At 38.3% G+C, this 18,778-nt stretch overlaps 1 protein-coding gene across 2 annotated transcripts in view; it reads right to left on the minus strand.

Moving 5' to 3' along the window:
- Nucleotides 1-1,867: 1,867 nt before the first annotated feature.
- npdc1b (neural proliferation, differentiation and control, 1b) overlaps nucleotides 1,868-18,778 on the minus strand; it is a 34,582-nt gene continuing 17,671 nt past the window's right edge. Inside the window, exons 3-9 of one of the 2 annotated variants that reach the window (XM_072388589.1) lie at nucleotides 6,962-7,051; nucleotides 6,689-6,877; nucleotides 5,776-5,842; nucleotides 4,676-4,757; nucleotides 4,239-4,318; nucleotides 3,971-4,070; nucleotides 1,868-3,414 (exon numbers count right to left, since the gene is read on the minus strand). In XM_072388589.1, coding sequence (XP_072244690.1) covers nucleotides 3,343-3,414; nucleotides 3,971-4,070; nucleotides 4,239-4,318; nucleotides 4,676-4,757; nucleotides 5,776-5,842; nucleotides 6,689-6,877; nucleotides 6,962-7,051 — 680 coding nt within the window. In that variant the 3' untranslated portion in view covers nucleotides 1,868-3,342. The remainder of the gene's footprint in view (nucleotides 3,415-3,970; nucleotides 4,071-4,238; nucleotides 4,319-4,675; nucleotides 4,758-5,775; nucleotides 5,843-6,688; nucleotides 6,878-6,961; nucleotides 7,052-18,778) is intronic. The other variant, XM_072388590.1, reaches the window with a different exon arrangement.

Raw genomic sequence — 18,778 nt, forward strand, 5'->3', positions numbered from 1 at the left:
AGCTGCTGTCCTTGTTGTGTTCTTTGAATGTGATAAACAATGTGTGTGTATGTGTGAGTGCTGTTTTAGGCGTGGATCTAATGTACCAGACCTATCTGCCCTAATAGAGATGTTTTGTCTGACCCAGTTGTTTATGTCCTTCTAAGGTCTTGGACCATTTAAGGTCATCTGTTGTGCAGTATGAGCAAAGTGGAAAAGTACCAGCTAGGAACATAGGTTATTTAGGAAAATACAGAATATGAATTTATAATGTCTTAAGATCAAAGCCAATTATAACACCACCTTTTCCATTGCATCTTCTGTGACATATTTAAAGGAACATTACATCTTATTTAGGCAGTTTTCATTCTTTGTCGTTTCTGCCAAAATTAAATAAATACTTAAATGTGTCATTAATTAATTAAAATTGGAATTAAATACATAAATCATTAAATAATTATTTTAATGTGTATTTTAATTCATTAAAATACCAATTAATTTTATGTAAAAAACATTATTATTATTATTATTAATATTATTATTATTATAATATTATTATTAACATAATTATTTCACTATTTAATTGATTACTTCATGGTCATTTATTTTATCTGTCAAACTCGCCCATCAAAGTCAGTGGGCAGATTCCTAACACCTGAATGGTTACCCTGCACATCAAGTCAAGCCAAATCCATTCCAGATAATGGATTGATGCAGAGCCATTGAACACATTCCTATACACTGGGTGGTGCTGTTCACCTCTACATTGGTTTAGATACTCTATCAAGACTCCCTTACCCTACCTGTGTAAGTTGTTTTGGATAAAAGCATCTGCCAAATGCATAAACATAAACACAAACATTAAAACCACTCGGAGTTCAGGTCTGAAGAACTGCAATGAAATCATAACGAAGAATGACAACATTTATTTTTTGGGGCGCCAGCCTTCTGTTTGTGTTTTTTGCTTTGTTTTATTCTTGCTGCTCTCTGCTGGGTCTTTATATTGCAAAGTAAACAAGATGATCCTCTGCTCCACACCAAATTGGGTTTTTTTTCCAGTAACCAGTCAGAATTTTTGTGATTGAGCAAACATTTTTGTCACTTGAATCTGTTTACCTCGAGTTGTTTTTTGACCAACTAATAATGCATACACCAAAGCTCTCAAGTTGCTCTAGTGGGTACCTTTCGTTTGATATGCCGCCTCGCAACACCAGCCCGAAGCTTGCAGTGGGACAGTGGGACACACATCATTGAGAGGTCTGCAAAGAGCTGACTGATGAATGAACCACAGGCAATCCAAGGATCCAGGCTACTGAATTGTTGAGAGAGATGGGGGTGGGTGCGGCTGTAGCTCTGGAGGAAGCCCAATCGCCTGCCAGTCGTTGGTTCGACGTCAGGCTTGTTGAAGTGTCCTTGTCCAAGACACTGAACCCCACGTTGACTACGATGCTGTATGACCGTGTGTGAATGATTAGAACAACAAAGCATTGTGTAGCATGCTGTATTAGTGTGTGAGTGAAAGTGACATGTCGTGTGAAAGCGCTTCGAGTGGTCAGATTGACTAGAAAAGCGCTATACAAGTACAGTCCATTTAACATTTACAATCTTCACTCTACCACCACCGGTTCGCAGTTACCAGCAAGAAAGCTGTCCAACTGTCCCTAAAGTGATAAATCTGAAATACTTTAGAGATTCATGTGGAAATGCTCTGTTCTACATTCTATAAAATATTCTACTCTATAAAAAAGTAATTGCTGACTAAAAATTTAATTAAAATGAATTAATATTTTAAAACACAACACAATGTTTCCTGGAGCTCTTGAGCAACAATCAATAACTTTTTTTGGTGGGGAGAAAAAAGAGATGTTTCACTTAAGGTCATATAGATTTTAATTAATTTTATTTCAGCTTTATAATATCCACATGCAAGCTAAATGTGATGGTAACATATTATATATAGTCTCAAAACACTTTGTATCAAAAGTACCAAGCCAAGATAGATACATCTTCTAGAGTTCCTTTAATGGACTAATTCAACCTTAGAGAGTGACCAAAACGAAGGCTTTTGCTTAGGTTGCAGCATTGGTGAAGGGAAAGCAGGGTTGGGGTGGCTGTAGTTCGGAAGGTTGGTGGTTCCACTCCCACATTTCAAAGCATCCTTGGGCAAGACACAGAACTGAATATAACAGAATATATTTTCCCATTTTGGGATTAATAAAGTATCATGGATTGAATTGATATTCGTAATTAAAGTAACATTGAATCGATATTCTGTTTTTCCCTTTATCTACAAAACTATTAGATTTCAGTCAAAAGGTGCAATTTCAATGAAAAGAAATGTGCTTACTACTTGTCTGGCACAGACCTTTCATTCCATGTAGGGACCCTGAAAAATACAGTCGCAAATAAGGAAACTATAGTAGAGTATTTTACACTCCTCGTGAACCCAGGGGAACATTTACATTACCCCTTATGTACAGATCACAAAACCATGGGGACAAGCCATGTTAGTCTGTTATCATATATACAAGATAGACTCTCTGTTTCAGAGTTCAGATAAAGACATTTCAAATAATTTTGAAATCATATATCTATATCTCTCAATGTGTGTGTGTGTGTGTGTATATATACATATGCATGTATACATACACACACACACACATGTATTTTAGTGCGTATAAAATAAAGAAAAACTCTTTCTTCTTTCTTACATGGCATCATCAGTCCATGCATACAGAAAGACTGAGAATAAAATTGCTTCATAACATACTTACAGATTGTGGTGATGCATGGAGCATGCTCATTAAATGTCAAAATTATATTTAGTCTTAAAAAATAATGAAATAAAACCAAAGTCTACCGTTAGAACTCATTACTTCATGAGCACTTACTGATAAATAAACACAGATGTTCATGGACAGCTAACAGTGAACTGATACAAATACTTAACTATTCCAGTGGCATCAGAAAACTATGCAATGCATTCTGCTTCAGTAACACAGATGGACTCAAATAGATTTGCTGTATCAGTCTTCTTCCTGATCAAAAGTTCTTTGATACAGGTTTACAGAAAACTAAACAAAAGAGACTGTGGGTATAGAGGGAGAGATGCTTTTTTTTAGATTATGGCAAGTCGTGCTTCAAACGTGAATCCAATAATGCTGTGTTTTTTTATATTTAATCTGTGCCTCACTCCTCATCCTCTCCCTCCTTCTCTTCCTCCATGTGCTGTGCCTTACTTTCCCAATGCTGTTCTTGAAAAAGGCTGGACCAATAACAGCAGTGTATGTTCAGTGTGTACATTTATGTAAATTCAACCAGTAATCCATACATTACAAGTATGAAACATCTAATTGTCCAGGTTTACTTGTGGAATCTCAGCAGGTAAAGAGTAGAATCGTCAAACAGAGGGTTCTTCACCTCCATTTCACCCGTCTGAAGATAAACAGAGTGTAGTTCATAATTAGAAATAAAACAATAATAGTGGCTCTGTTGTTTCGAAAAGTCTACAAATAAAAAATTTACAATAAAGAAAGGACAGTGTTGTGTGGCAAATTTGATCCACTGCACCAGATGAAATGAGCAAATGTTGTGTGTGATATGTATTATCTGCCCTAAAGTCCTACTTCCAGTGTATAACATTTAGGGTTATCTACTGTCCAAAATGTATTAAATGTTAATAACTATTAGCATATTATTGTAAAATAACTGATTGCACTTCTATTATAAAATAAAAAGCCAATTCTATCCAAAGTTCCTCAGAAGGAAAAAAACAAACATGAGATTAACACAGAGCCTTTCACGTATTTTTTGGCCACTGTGGTTTGAAGAACATGAAAGATATTAAGTTGGTTGCAATTTGAGCTGCCAAAAACACTAAATATAACATACTGGGTCTACTTTTTATGTCTCTTTTGTGTGGTCTTATTATTATTCTGACATGAACAAACAGTTTTACAGTATCAGCTGTGATAATCAAAAATGTTCTCACTGGTGCCAGTCCAGGACACTCATACACAGTGAAATCTCCATCCTCATTCTCCTCATCTGTCGATGCTCCTGAGTCAGGAAGTTTTGGCTCATCCCTGTGCCTGTAGAGGACACACACACACATACACACACAACACATATGAAAACACATTAGGTATTCAAGAAGGATAATGCAAGAGGGCAGAGGGGCAGGGAGGCATATGAGTCCTGGGGCACAAACAGACACACATGATCAGGAAAAATAAGCATGAGCCTATGAGGTGACTCACTTCTCCAGGGAGAGCATCTGCTGCTTCTGGTGCTGGTAGTGGTACATCTGGGCTCTGTGGGCCAGATTCTTGTCCCCAGGCTGGAACACACCAAGGGACAGGTGGACATGAGAAAATCAGTGGTATTCAAGCACAACCAGTAACTTTGTAATTCTGAACAGCTGAAATTCCCTTTTCAGATCTTGTTTCTACCACGCATGCTCAAACTGTTCAAAGGACAAGCATGTTTGCAATTTTTTGGTGTTCACTGGTGTAGCATGGCTTGAACTACTACTACTCTGGAGAGTTTGGAACAATATATATGTCTATGAATGTACCAAGGAGGTGTAACATAAATACGTGGTCTATTGAGAGGTCTTTAAAGAGCTTTTAGCATGTTTTTAGTAAACACTGTGTACTTCACTTTGTTTGTGGTAATACAGAGATTTTCTGCTTACAGAATTACAAAAGATGTGAGGCCTCATCATTCCGTGTGCAGGGTAGTCCACCTTTTGAGTTAGGTGCATACCTTTCTGCAATCTGAAACAAACCAAAAAAAGAATTAAGTGATGCATTTGAATCTGACTGATATGATTGCTTTGATTTGAACTTTTTTTTTAATTTGCCTAAAAGATGTTTCATAACATTAAATATGAGTAATACAAAAGTACCCTATTCTGATATAACCTAATAGTAAATTAACTGTATTTATATAGCCCTTTTCTAGCTACTCAAAGCATTTTTACAGTCCCAGCAACATTCACCCATTTGCACACACACTCATACAGCATGTCCTACTCCATGCAGTGTTAGAGGCTACACAGTGCTCTTTATTATCACACATATTCACACCCTGATGGACACATCGGTATGCAACATGGAGTTCAGTGTTCAGTGTCCAAGGACACTTCAACATGTGGTCTGAGGAAGCTGGGTGTAAACTAGCAACCTTCCAGTTTGCACATGACTGCTCTCCTTCCTGAGATACAGCTCAGATTATGAACTGTACAGGTTTTAAGCCATGTATGTAAACACCATAATCTTTATCATTGACCAAATTTTTGTTTCTTTTTCTTGTCTTCCATAGCTGCTTGTCTGTGTCTGCTCTGTCCTCTCACCACCCAACCAATCAAGGCAGATGTCTTGCTGTCTGGTTCTGGTAGATGTCTCCTCCTGGTAAAAGCGTTTTTTTTTCTCTCCACTGTTGTTCGCTGCCTTTTGCATGCTTACAAGTGAAGCTGCTTCTGTTTGATTCCTTAGCTAGGCAACCTTTTATGAAAAGGCTAATAATAATACAGTTATAATGAATTTGCATAACATTAAATTGGATTTAATTGGAATTATTCTTATTGGACTGAATAGAACGTATTTGTGTTATCTTTAAAATGTCCATAGTTAGTCAATATTCAACTTGCACTTGATCATTTTTACACCTCAAGCTTTAAAACTGACAGAAAATCCTGAAGTAAGTCTGCAGACGATTTTTTTCAAATCTCAAAAGGAAGAGCAATGTTCCACCTCTCATTTTGAAATATTGAGGGAGAAAGAAATATCTTACCTGACCCAGCAGGACCCTGCTATGATCAATGCGAGTGAACCTGCCACGACGAAGACGCTGCTCATGACTGAGAAAACACAGAAACAGACGGTGAAGGGGAGCGAATGCAGTTCAGGTCTGCATGTGTCAGAAGAGGAAATTATCTCTGTCTGAGAGTTCACTAAACTGAGTGTAATATCTGAGTGTCAGTTTGTCAGTTGTGGCTCTACAGTACCCAGACTGAAAACAGTAATGGAGTGTGACAGAACTAATTGGCAGTAAAATACAAGTTCTATTATGTACTATCCTGTAGTACAATCAAGGTCAGTCCCGAGATTTCAGTGGATTCAGAACTCACAAAGAAGATCATTTAACTAAGCTGGTCTAAATGTTCTGCATTGTAAAGTTCTCAGAATGCCTGTTTACGTCAAGATGGATGTTTTTCAAAGTTTTTCTTTTCTTATAAATGGGGCAGTTAAATCAGACTCCCCTGTCAGAATTCTTGATCATTACATTTTCTGACCAAATCTGATCTCCAAAATCCTGCAGGAGTGGGATAATAAGTAATGGGGGGTGAGGGTATCAGCAAATGCACACTGAATCTGAACTTTTTGGTTATTGTCTGCTTTTATCAAAGGATATCTTACTAGACTGTGTATTTTGTGTTTAACAGTCTGATTTTCTTACGATGTTTTTTCTCTAGTTCAGAAGCCTGCCTAATATGGAATGAAGATGTAAACCAAACTAAACTTAATCAGTCTCCAGAGTTGTTAAGTTAATTTCAGATCATCAAATGAGAACCGACACTTCAAAACCCTCTCATTCATATGCCTGGAGGTACCTGACTTTATGTGCAGCTCTTCATATAACTCAGGTCAGAATTACAGGCAGCTCTCCAACAAGCAAGAGGTTGTTGAAAACAGAAAAGACTTACTGATGAGTACACGATCAGCAGAGGGGTGGGGGAGGTTGATGGGATTGCTGAGCAAAGCAGGGGTGTGGTTTATGGTGGTGCTTGGAGGTGTACTGCTGAATGAGACACTCTGGCTGGCGGGCTGTTCTGTCAGAGACTCTCCGCTAGGCTTACTAAGCTGCTTGGATTTGACATCCTGGAAAGGGGGGGCTGAGAAAAAGAACAAAAAACTTTTTAGTAATTCTGTCAGCAGTGATTTGATGGTGAAAAAAAAAAGGGGGGGGGTTGAAGTACCTGGCACCACAGATTCCATTCTTTGCTCACTGATAATGGTGGAGAGGAAATCAATTTCCTCATCTAGCTCCTGGTACGTGTTCACCTTACCTAAAATAAAACCACAATAGAATTTGTCATCTCCTTTAACAAAACACTTGTTTCAACATGAGCTCAATCAGGCGCATAGCCTGATCACCAGTGACAATGGAAGGGACAATGAAAGTTAAGTTGCAGGGGCCATCATATCCTGACTTTTATCATCCAAATATTACCAGAAGTCCTTTTAATTACATAAATCTTGGAAATGACTGCACCATGGGAATTAGTCTGGAAAGATAGTTTAATAATGTATAAGAAAGCTAGAACTGCTTATTATTCATCATTGGTAGAAGAGAATAAGAATAATCCCCGGTTTCTTTTCAGCACCGTTTCCAGGCTGACAAAGAGTCCGAGCTCTGTTGAGCCATGTATTCCTTTAACTCTCAGCAGTGATGATTTCATGAGATTCTTTATCAATAAAATTGTTTCTATCAGAGAGAAGATTAATGGAATCCTTCCCACTATTATGACTGATGTATCATCAAGTAGAGCAGCTTTAGAAGTATCTTTAGAACCTGATTTGTATTTAGATGGCTTCTGCCCAGTTGATCTCTCTGAGCTAACAACAGCAATAGTCTCTTCTAAATCATCAACTTGTATTTCAGACCCAATTCTAACCAGACTGTTCAAGGAGGTTTTCCCCTTAATTGACACTTCCATATTGGATTTGATCAATCGGTCTTTGTTGACAGGATATGTACCTCAGACTTTTAAGGTTGCTGTAATTAAACCTTTACTTAAAAAACCTACTCTTGATTGAGAAGTGTTGGCTAATTATCGACCTATATCCAATCTCCCTTTTTTTGTTTAAGTCATATTTACCTGATAGATTCCAGTTTTTTCTTGTAAATGAAGAAGCTTCGTCACACACCAGAGTAAGTCATGGAGTAACCCAGGGTTCTGTGCTTGGAACAATTCTTTTTACTTTATACATGCTTCCCTTAGGTAACATTATTAGACAGCATGGCATACATTTCCATTGTTATGCTGATGATACTCAGCTGTACTGATCTATGAAACCATATTAAACCAATAGGTTGGTCAGACTACAAGCCTGTCTTAAAGACATAAAGACCTGGATGACTCAGAACTGTCTGCTTCTAAATTCAGACAAAACTGAAGTTGTTCTCTTTGGACCTGAGCGCTTCAGGGAGAAATTGTCTAGTTATATAGTTACTCTAGATGGTATTTCCTTGGCTTCTAGTTCTACAGTGAGGAACCTTGGAGTTATTTTCAACCAGAATTTATCATTTGACTCGCATATAAAACTGGTTTCTAGAACTGCTTTCTTTCACCTTCGTAATATTGCTAAAATCAGGAACATCCTGTGTCAGGGTGATCCAGAGAAACTAGTTCATGCATTTGTTACTTCGAGATTGGACTACTGTAATTCCTTATTATTGGGCTGTCCCACATATTCTCTGAAAAGCCTCCAGCTGATCCAAAATGCTGCAGCCAGAGTTTTGATAAGAACTAACAGGAGAGATCATGTTTCTCCAGTTTTAGCTTCTCTTCATTGGCTCCCTGTTAAATTCAGAATAGAATTTAAGATTCTTCTTCTCACATATGTAGCACCTTGGTCAAATTCATGTATTAGTTAAAGTACTGTGTTAAAGTACTCATGACAGACTAATATTATAAAATCCCGGGTTAAAGTTTATGATACACTAATTGTTGGAGTGGTGAATAAACCATTGTTGTTAATGTGTCATATTTCTTTGGACATTCTTTTATAATAATCATACGTTCAATACAGTGTGCTAATTGTGTTGAAACATGCTGATGTTGGTAGACCCCCTACCAATTATTTTGCTATAAAGGTTCAAGCTGAAGGTAAGATACAATCAGAATTGTAGGGGGAGGGCTACACATATAAAGCTCTTAATGACTGAGCTCCATCATATCTTAAAGATCTCATTGTAAGGTATTTTCCTAACAGAGCACTTCGCTCCCAAACTGCTGTTTTACTTGTTGTTCCCAGAGTTTCTAAAAGTAGAATGGGAGGCATATCAGGCCCCTCTCTTGTGGAGCTCAGTCATAAGCTGCCAGTAAATGAAGCAGACACCCTTTCCACTTTTAAGATTAGGCTTCAAACTTTCCTTTTTGATAAAGCTTATAGTTAGGGATGGCTCAGGTGATCTAGAAACATCCCATAGTTAAGCTGCTATAGGCTTAGACTGCTGGGGGGCCTCATCTGTCACAACTTTCCTCACTTTGCTCTCTTTTTCCCCCTGTTTAATTTCTCAAATGATATTATGTACATGTGACATTATTGTGGTTCTTAACTTGTGTTTCCTTTGAATGGTGTTATGGTGTTTTTCCCCCCTCTTTTCCCTCTTTTCTGTCTTCTCAAACCCTAGCTGGTCGAGGCGGATGGCCACCCTTCCTTAGTCTGGTTCTGCCAGAGGTTTCTTCCCGTTAAAAGGGAGTCGTTCCTTTCCACAGTCGCCACAGGCACGCTCAGGACGGGAGATTGGACTGAAGACAAGTTTCGGTGCAATCTGTTGGTTTCCTTAGCTAGGATATTGTTTTTGAATTGGCTCCATATGAATGAATTGGATTATTTTTAAATTAATTAATTGGATTTGACAGGATTATGATTACAATGAATTGAATTCCAATTGGCTTGAATTGAACTATATTATTTAAGTGCCTTGAGATGACATCTGTTGTAATTTGTCACAATATAAATAAAACTGAATTGAATCATAAATGCAAATCTACTGTAATTGTTTTTATGGGATCAGTCAGTGGGTCTACATGATGAGATTAACTCGGTTATAGCTATAGTTGGGTTATGCTCCTTATCTGAACAAGGGTAATTATCCTTGGATATATGGCGGTGAATGAATCAAATCACTGGCACAAAGCATGTCATACCCCAGTACTATAGGTGGCGCTGTACCCATTTCAACTATCGCTAATAGAGCCACTTCCGGTTGACTTCTTCACCACCAACAACAACACAACTAAGGTATTCGAGAAAGATGGCGAACGAAGAGCGAGATGAAGCTGCGTCCCTCTACATCTTTGATGAGCTGGTTATGGCACAGACGATGCACAACAGCGCATTCTCCATCGCGTTGTTTGTTTCTTTCTGACAGCGGCAACGACAACAGTAATATCGTCTCCTTCGACTTCCAGGTGATGATCGCGGGAAAACATCTCGAGCATGCTCAGAACGTCGACATGCACATTCAGTGGGCATTTGGATTGAGTTATCTCGGGGTCTTAATACGATCGCAAGTAACCCGATCCGATTCGATTTCTTGTCAGATTAAGGTGTCTACATGAACTGAATAACTCAATCTTATTGTAATTTAGTCATTAATCCGATCCGATGGCCCGCATGTAACCGCACTGATTGATAACTACGAATAACAGTGGGAGCTAAGTCAGAGGAAGTCACACATGCCTGAGAGCAGAGAGATGCGGGGTGTGTGTCTTGAATGTGAGTTGCACTTTGTAAGTGTGGGAGAATAATTGTGTATAGACAAAGGTACACACATTGGATGGCAACAGACAGAAATAAATAGTGACAGAGGAGTAATGGGCAAATGTGGATGGTAGACAAGGTTTTCATTAGAATCATGGATGAAATGTGTTAGAATGGGATAACAAAAGAAAAAATTCACAAGGCCAACAAAAATACAAACACTTTATTGGTCATTTAGAATGACCAATAAAGCTAACATGTATGTGTTTGGATGGTGGGAAGAAGCCATACTACCCAGAGAAAACTCGCATGCACAGGGAGAACATGCAAACTCTACACAGAGGGCCCCAGCCAGGAAACCACCACACCACCATGCAGTCCTGCTCTATCAATACTTTGCATACTGTACCCTGCTTCAAGTGCTATTAAATGCAATTGTACAAATTACTGCATGGTACTTTAAAGCTGTAGGACAAATAAAAATGAAGACATACACAGTGAAAGAGAGGCGGAAGTAGATACAAGTAGCCTATTCCACACCTAGAATGACTGTAAGATGTAAGATCATAGTTTTTAAGTTGTGGTAGTTGATCAAAGAGTGTAATATACATTTCAATAAGACTCAGGAAAAGTACATATACTTATGGGAAAGGGCATAATATGTATCCTTTAAAATGATGATTACAACAAATCCAATGAAAAGATTTAAAAGCAAAGCAAAAGGAGGAAAGCAATCCTGGGTTAGATAATTATTCATTTCAAATGAAAACACTGCATCACTCATTGATGGGAAACGAATAGTCAACCAAGAGGTGGGCCGCTAAATGAAATATACTGTAGTGACAAACAAAGTTAAGAGTTCATTGCTTCTGTGAGTGTAGAGCAACGGGTCCTGGCAGAGATGAAAAAGAATTGGTCAGACTACAAAACAGCAAGATTAAATGTTTTATCTGAGCACACCTAATTTACATCCATAACTGTGGTTTTCAGATAGAACCTCTTGCAACAGAAGCAAAGGCTATACATATAACACTGCATTCAGTGTTGAGTCTTGTGATGAGAGTAGTTGGCGGTGACCTTTGGTTTCAGCTCCACCCACAAACAGTGGAGCTACTACTGTAGCTGTACTACTGATGGTTTGGTGGTAAAGCCTTATAAGCCAGAAGCCATTGCCCTCAGACTGACTAAGACTTCCTGCCATTGTTTCTGGAGGGCATGAAACAGGACCTGGGACCTCATGTATGAACTGTTGCTGTTTGGGAAATATGAAAATGAACATGGCATGACAATGTGCAGATGTCCCAGTGCAAGTACAAAGCACTGTGTCTTCACAGGTGATCTAGAAACATCCCACAGTTATGCTGCTATAGGCCTACACTGCCGGGGGAGCTCCCATGATGCACCTCTCCTCCCTCTGCTCTCTTTACTCTTCTTGTACATATGACATTAATGTTGTCATTAACTTGTGTTTTACTTGCATGTAAAATTAATACATGAAAGTCATACATTTTTCTTAGTTTATTCATTTATGAGGATTTCGCTTTATATCAGAAAGCCAAAACACACCTGGCATAATCTTTTCCGGGAGGCAAATCCCATTTCATCCAAAATCCCACTACTCATTTTTATGAGTTCTCTGAAAACCAGCTGATATGCATTCTCTGGACAACTTTCTCTGTTTATGTGATGTGGGCATAATCAGGGGCTGTACAGCTTTAATGCACAGGCATTAATGCCAGGAGGTGAGGTACACACATCTGTCTCAGCAGAGAGGAGATAGACCTGTGGGCCCTCATAAACGCAGCTGCTGCACCCCATGAGTGCACAGAGAGAACTTGCAAAGTCCACACAAGAAGGGCCCAGCTGGGATTCAAACCAGGAACCATGCAGCCACAGTCTATTGTCTACCAAATTTTCTCTTTGTGACACAATGAAAAAAAGACAAACAAGTCATATTAACATTTATTCTATGAAAATAAACAAGCAAGTAGAAGATAACAGTGACAAATAGAATTAATTTAACAATGGTAGGAATGTTGATTAAGTCCAGTCAGCTGCACATTATGTATGTAAATTCCAGTGAGTTAAAGTAGTTTGCAAAATTGTCTCTTATTAAAATGTTAGAAATTTCTCAAGAAAGGGTTTTTATTGATTGTTACTGGTGTTAGTGAGATATGCATTTCCTGTAAAAAGAACAACAAAGACTGATTAATCTGCGGTCAGTACCGGAGAGAGTCTAGTGGAAATGGTGCTGGGGCCCATCCATGAGCCCAGCTGTCATTGGGCAAGAGACAGAGAACATCGTCATCAATCCAGCAGGGAGTCAAACCAGGAATCCTCTTTTTGTGAGGCGACGGTGCTAACCACCACACCACCGTGCAGCCCCTATACCAATTATTATGTTTTCTGTACTCTTATTTACAAATAGAGTATTTATGTTTCATAAATGGGTTTCCTTTACATTACTGGTGCAATTGTCTTTTGAAGGGTTACTTGTTACTTTAATACTTAAAAGTACATTTCAGAGCCTTGACTTGTCAGTTTTACTTGAGTAAGTAAGTTGCATCAGTAATTATTTTACCAAAGTATTTTTTACAATAGTTGATGTTGATTCAGCAGAGATTGCATGTACTTTTTCAAAACTTTTAAACCAGAAGCTTTTTTTCTGTCCATGAAAGATTTTTGTTTGTTTTCCAAAAGATTACTAATTTCAATCATTTAGTTGAGAAAACTGAAGACATTTTGAAACATACCAACAAGAATACATAGGGACACCCTGTTATTATGAGCATATCCGTATCTAGCATCTGTGCGACCCACCAAAGGAGATACAGCTACTGTAAATGTTACAAAAGTCTGAAAAGCTAAACACAAAAGTTAATACTGTGTCGAAATGTTTATTCAATTCAATTCAGTTTTATTTATATTGTGCCAAATTACAATAGATATCATCTCAAGGCACTTAAATAATATAGTTCAATTCAAGCCAATTGGAATTCAATTCACTGTAATCATAATCCTGTCAAATCCAATTAATTAATTTAAAAATAATCCAATTCATTCATGTAGAGCCAATTCAAAAACAATATCCTAGCTAAGGAAACCAACAGATTGCACCAAAACTTGTCTTCAGTCTAATCTCCCGTCCTGAGCCTGAGGCGACTGTGGAAAGGAACGACTCCCTTTTAACAGGAAGAAACCTCTGGCAGAACCAGACTCAGGACCGGTGGCCATCCGCCTCGACCAGCTGGGGTTTGAGAAGACAGAAAAGAGGGAAAAGAGCCTATAGCAGCTTAACTATGGGATGTTTCCGGATCACCTGAGCCATCCCTAACTATAAGCTTTATCAAAAAGGAAAGTTTGAAGCCTAATCTTAAAAGTGGAAAGGGTGTCTGCTTCCCGGACATTTACTGGCAGCTTATTCCACAAGAGAGGGGCCTGATAACTGAAGGCTCTGCCTCCCATTCTACTTTTAGAAACTCTGGGAACAACAAGTAAACCAGCTGTTTGGGAGCGAAGTGCTCTGTTAGGAAAATATCTTACAATGAGATCTTTAAGATATGATGGAGCTCAGTCATAAAGAGCTTTATATGTGAGGAGAAGAATCTTAAATTCTATTCTGAATTTAACAAGGAGCCAATGAAGAGAAGCTAAAACTGGAGAAACATGATATCTCCTGTTAGTTCTCATCAGAACTCTGGCTGCAGCATTTTGGATCAGCTGGAGGCTTTTCAGAGAATATGTGGGACAGCCCAATAATAAGGAATTACAGTAGTCCAATCTTGAAGTAACACATTCATGAACTAGTTTCTCTGCATCACCCTGAGACAGGATGTTCCTGATTTTAGCAATATTACGAAGGTGAAAGAAGGCAGTCCTAGAAAGCAGTTTTATATGTGAGTCAAATGATAAATTCTGGTCAAAAATAACTCCAAGGTTCCTCACTGTAGAACTAGAAGCCGAGGAAATACCATCTAGAGTAACTATATAACTAGACAATTTCTCCCTGAAGCGCTCAGGTCCAAAGAGAACAACTTCAGTTTTGTCTGAATTTAGAAGCAGACAGTTCTGAGTCATCCAGGTCTTTATGTCTTTAAGACAGGCTTGTAGTCTGACCAACCTATTGGTTTCATCTGGTTTCATAGATAAGTACAGCTGAGTATCATCAGCATAACAATGGAAATTTATGCCATGCTGTCTAATAATGTTACCTAATGGAAGCATGTATAAAGTAAAAAGAATTGTTCCAAGCACAGAACCCTGGGTTACTCCATGACTTACTCTGGTGTGTGACGAAGCTTCTTCATTTACAAGAAAAAACTGGAATCTATCAGGTAAATATGACTTAAACAAAAAAAGGGAGATTGGATATAGGTCGATAATTAGCCAACACTTCTCAATCAAGAGTAGGTTTTTTAAGTAAAGGTTTAATTACAGCAACCTTAAAAGTCTGAGGTACATATCCTGTCAACAAAGACAGATTGATCAAATCCAATATGGAAGTGTCAATTAAGGGGAAAACCTCCTTGAACAGTCTGGTCAGAGTTGGGTCTGAAATACAAGTTGATGGTTTAGAAGATACTATTGCTGTTGTTAGCTCAGAGAGATCAACTGGGCAGAAGCCATCTAAATACAAATCAGGTTCTAAAGATACTTCTAAAGCTGCTCTACTTGATGATACATCAGTGATAATAGTGGGAAGGACTCCATTAATCTTCTCTCCGATAGAAACAATTTTATTGATAAAGAATCTCATGAAATCATCACTGCTGAGAGGTAAAGGAAAACATGGCTCAACAGAGCTCGGACTCTTTGTCAGCCTGGCTACAGTGCTGAAAAGAAACCTGGGATTATTTTTATTCTCTGCTATCAATGATGAATAATAAGCAGTTCTAGCTTTACAAAGGGCTTTCTTATACGTTATTAAACTATCTTTCCAGACTAATTGAGACTCTTATTAATTAGAGGAACACCACTATGTCTCTCCAGCTTTCTTGCAGTCTGCTTTAACGCACACAGCTGTGAATTATACCAAGGAGCCAACCTATTCTGACTGATTACCTTCCTTTTCAGAGGGGTTAGGGTTAGGGTGAAAACTATAGTGATGTCAACAAGAGAGTAAAGTTCTACTGGAGTAAAATTTAGGTAGCCGTCCTCTGTCATATCTGCACATAGCAGTGAAGAAAAGGATGATGAAATCAACTCTTTAAATCTGGTTACAGCATTCTCTGATAGACACCTTCTATATGTAAAATTCTTCTCAGAAGCCGTATAGTCAAGTAATGTAAATCCAAAAGTTATTAAAAAATTGTCAGACAAGACGGGGTTATGAGGGAACACTGTTAACTGTTCACTCTCAATGCCATAAGTCAGCACAAGGTCAAGGGTATGTTTAAGGCAGTGAGTAGGTCTGTGAACACTTTGAGAAAATCCAATAGAGTCTAATATAGAATTAAAGTTGATATTTAGGCTGTCATTTTCAACATCTACATGAATATTAAAGTCACCCACTACAATGACTTTATCTGTACTCAGCACTAACTGGGATAAAAACTCTGAGAATTCAGGAAGAAACTCAGAATAAGGGCCAGGTGGACGATACACAACAACAAACACAAGAGGTTTTTGTGATTTCCACTTTGGGTGGGAAAAACTGAGAATCAGAGATTCAAAAGAGCTAAAACTAATCTTGGGTCTAGGACTGATTAGTAACCCTGATCTGAAGATAGCTGCCACTCCTCCTCTACCTGTGGTTCGAGGAACGTGAACATTTAAATAGTCAGAGGGAGTTGATTCATTAATGCTAACATGATCCTCCTGCTGCAGCCAGGTTGCTGTAAGACAAAATATATCAATATGATGATCACAGATCAAGTAATTCACGAACAGAGACTTCGAAAGGAGAGATCTAATATTCAGCAATCCACATTTAATAGTTTGATGTTTTTGTTCAGTTAAAGTTTTTGTTTAAAATCTTTTTTGCACAAGAGGATTTGCTCCTTTTGTGTTTTTTGATTGAGGGGGGGGGGGGCAGCATCAGGTGGGAAGCCGCAGAGAAGCGTGTAAGACTACAACTCTTCATCCTGGTCTCAACCCTGGGTTGTCATATTTTTGGATGACTCATAAATTCGTCCATATTTCTAGAAATGAGAGCCGCTCCTTCCATAGTGGGATGGATGCCGTCTCTCCTCATCAGACCAGGTTTTCTCCAGAAAGATTGCCAATTATCCATGTAGCCCACGTTGTTTGCTGGACATCATCTAGACAACCAGCGGTTGAAGGAGGAGATGCGACTAAACATGTCATCACTGGTCAGATTTGGCAGGGGTCCAGAGAAAAATACGGAGTCCGACATTGTTTTGGCAAAATTACACACCGATGCAACATTAATTTTACTGACCTCCAATTGGCGTAACCGGGTGTCATTACCGCCGACGTGAATAACTATTTTACCGTATTTACACTTATCCTTAGCCAGCAGTTTTAAATAGGATTCTATGTCGCCCGCTCTGGCCCCTGGAATACTATGGTCGCTGGTGTTGCTAATGCCACGGTTCTGACTATAGAGCTGCCAATTACCAGGGTTTTGTCCTCAGCGGGTGTGTCGCTGAGTGGGGAAAATCTATTTGAAACGTGGACACAGGCTTGACTTTAGGACTATGACTCCTCTTCCTGACAGTCACCCAGCCACCCAACCCAGCTTAAGTCCCAGCTGCTCGGGATCTGCTAGGCTAGTTGGCTCCGCACTGGCTAAAGGGGCCTGGCTCGCTATCGGGTGGTTTTCAACAGTGCAGAGCGAGCTTCCAATTCAGATAACCTTGCCTCCAAAACTACAAAAAGACTACATTTGTTACAGGTACCATTATCACTAAAGGAGGCAGAGTAACTAAACATCTGACACACAGGAGAAAGTAGGAGATGGAGTAAGAGAACTGGTAGCCATGCTAAGCTAGAGAACCAGACACACGGCTAAAAAATGAAAAATAAAGACTAAAGATCTGTAAGAGTGAGTGTTAGAATATAACAAGTATGCAATAGAGTTAACTATGCAAAATGTGTAAATTATAGGGAGAAATAAGGTGATTGTTAGTGGTTCAAGAGAAGTAAGAAATGTCACAGTACACACACAAGGCAACAAGAGGTGATGCGATACGTCTTACCGCAAAGCCAAGCCACCAATCACCATGGTTTATGCATTTTGTACTTTCTTTCCAATGTCTTCTGAAGCTATTCCTGTGGTGTAGGGGTTCCATTGTTTCAGCAACTACACTTACCATTCAAGAAAAAAACTGCAGTAAATCCAACGCTCTTGGATTTATTTCGGCGCACTAAATTCAGTACAGTTTTTATATAATGACAAGTATTTCTATTTCCTCATTATTGGCCTTTAACAACCTTTAACAACTGATCTTTACATTCTGAAAGTATTATAATGACAGCCGTAGACCCGATTGAGCACAAAAAGTAAATAGTCGTCATCTAAAGGAAATTGATGCAGTCATACATATTAGAAATTAAGATTAAACCATATAATAAATATACATAGACATATTTGGTAACTTTTGATAAGTTCTGTATATCACCTTACCTTCCGCTGACCACTTGTGTTTACTTCCCATTCGTATACACCAGGACAGCAAAGGTAGGGATTATTATCAAATGTGAAAGGGCCAGTTTATTTACCTGACATGTTTGTATGATAATATTTGAAAAAAAGCAGTTTTGTTTATAAAAAAGACTTTGGCAGAATCTTCTGCCACAAAACAGGATGCTGTAGATCCCTCAAATACATTACAATGCATAAAACTGATATGGTGTTTAAGCAGAATGTGTTCAATTAAACACAAACATTTTCAAACAGTTATCACTATCCATTTGTTATAAACAATTCAAAAGCAGCTTTTCAACCACTTTAGTTGTATTTGCAAAACATTAAGATACAGTGCAGCTAAATATCCAAAAATAAGATTGAAAAACCATGAGTGAAAACATAAGTAACAGCAATGCAGAATTCTGCTACATACGTTACAAAATTTCATTTTCTATTAATTACAGTAGGTTGAGTCAAATAAATCTGAAAACCATGCAAAAATGCATTGTGATACACATAAGTCTATAAAAGTGATTTAAAAGAAGATACTGACTAAGCAAGCCAGTTAATAATACCTTCCAGCAAATATACTTTTTCAATTTTTGTTTATCAAACTGAAATCTGTGTTAGATTTTGTAACAGCTGACAGAGCAAAAAGGAAGGGGGTTTGACAATTCAACTATGAAAGGTGCTTAAGAGAAAAAAAACG

The sequence above is a fragment of the Leuresthes tenuis genome, unplaced genomic scaffold, assembly GCF_036924035.1.
Source record: "Leuresthes tenuis unplaced genomic scaffold, fLeuTen1.0.hap1 SCAF_6, whole genome shotgun sequence".
Lineage (NCBI taxonomy): Eukaryota > Metazoa > Chordata > Actinopteri > Atheriniformes > Atherinopsidae > Leuresthes > Leuresthes tenuis.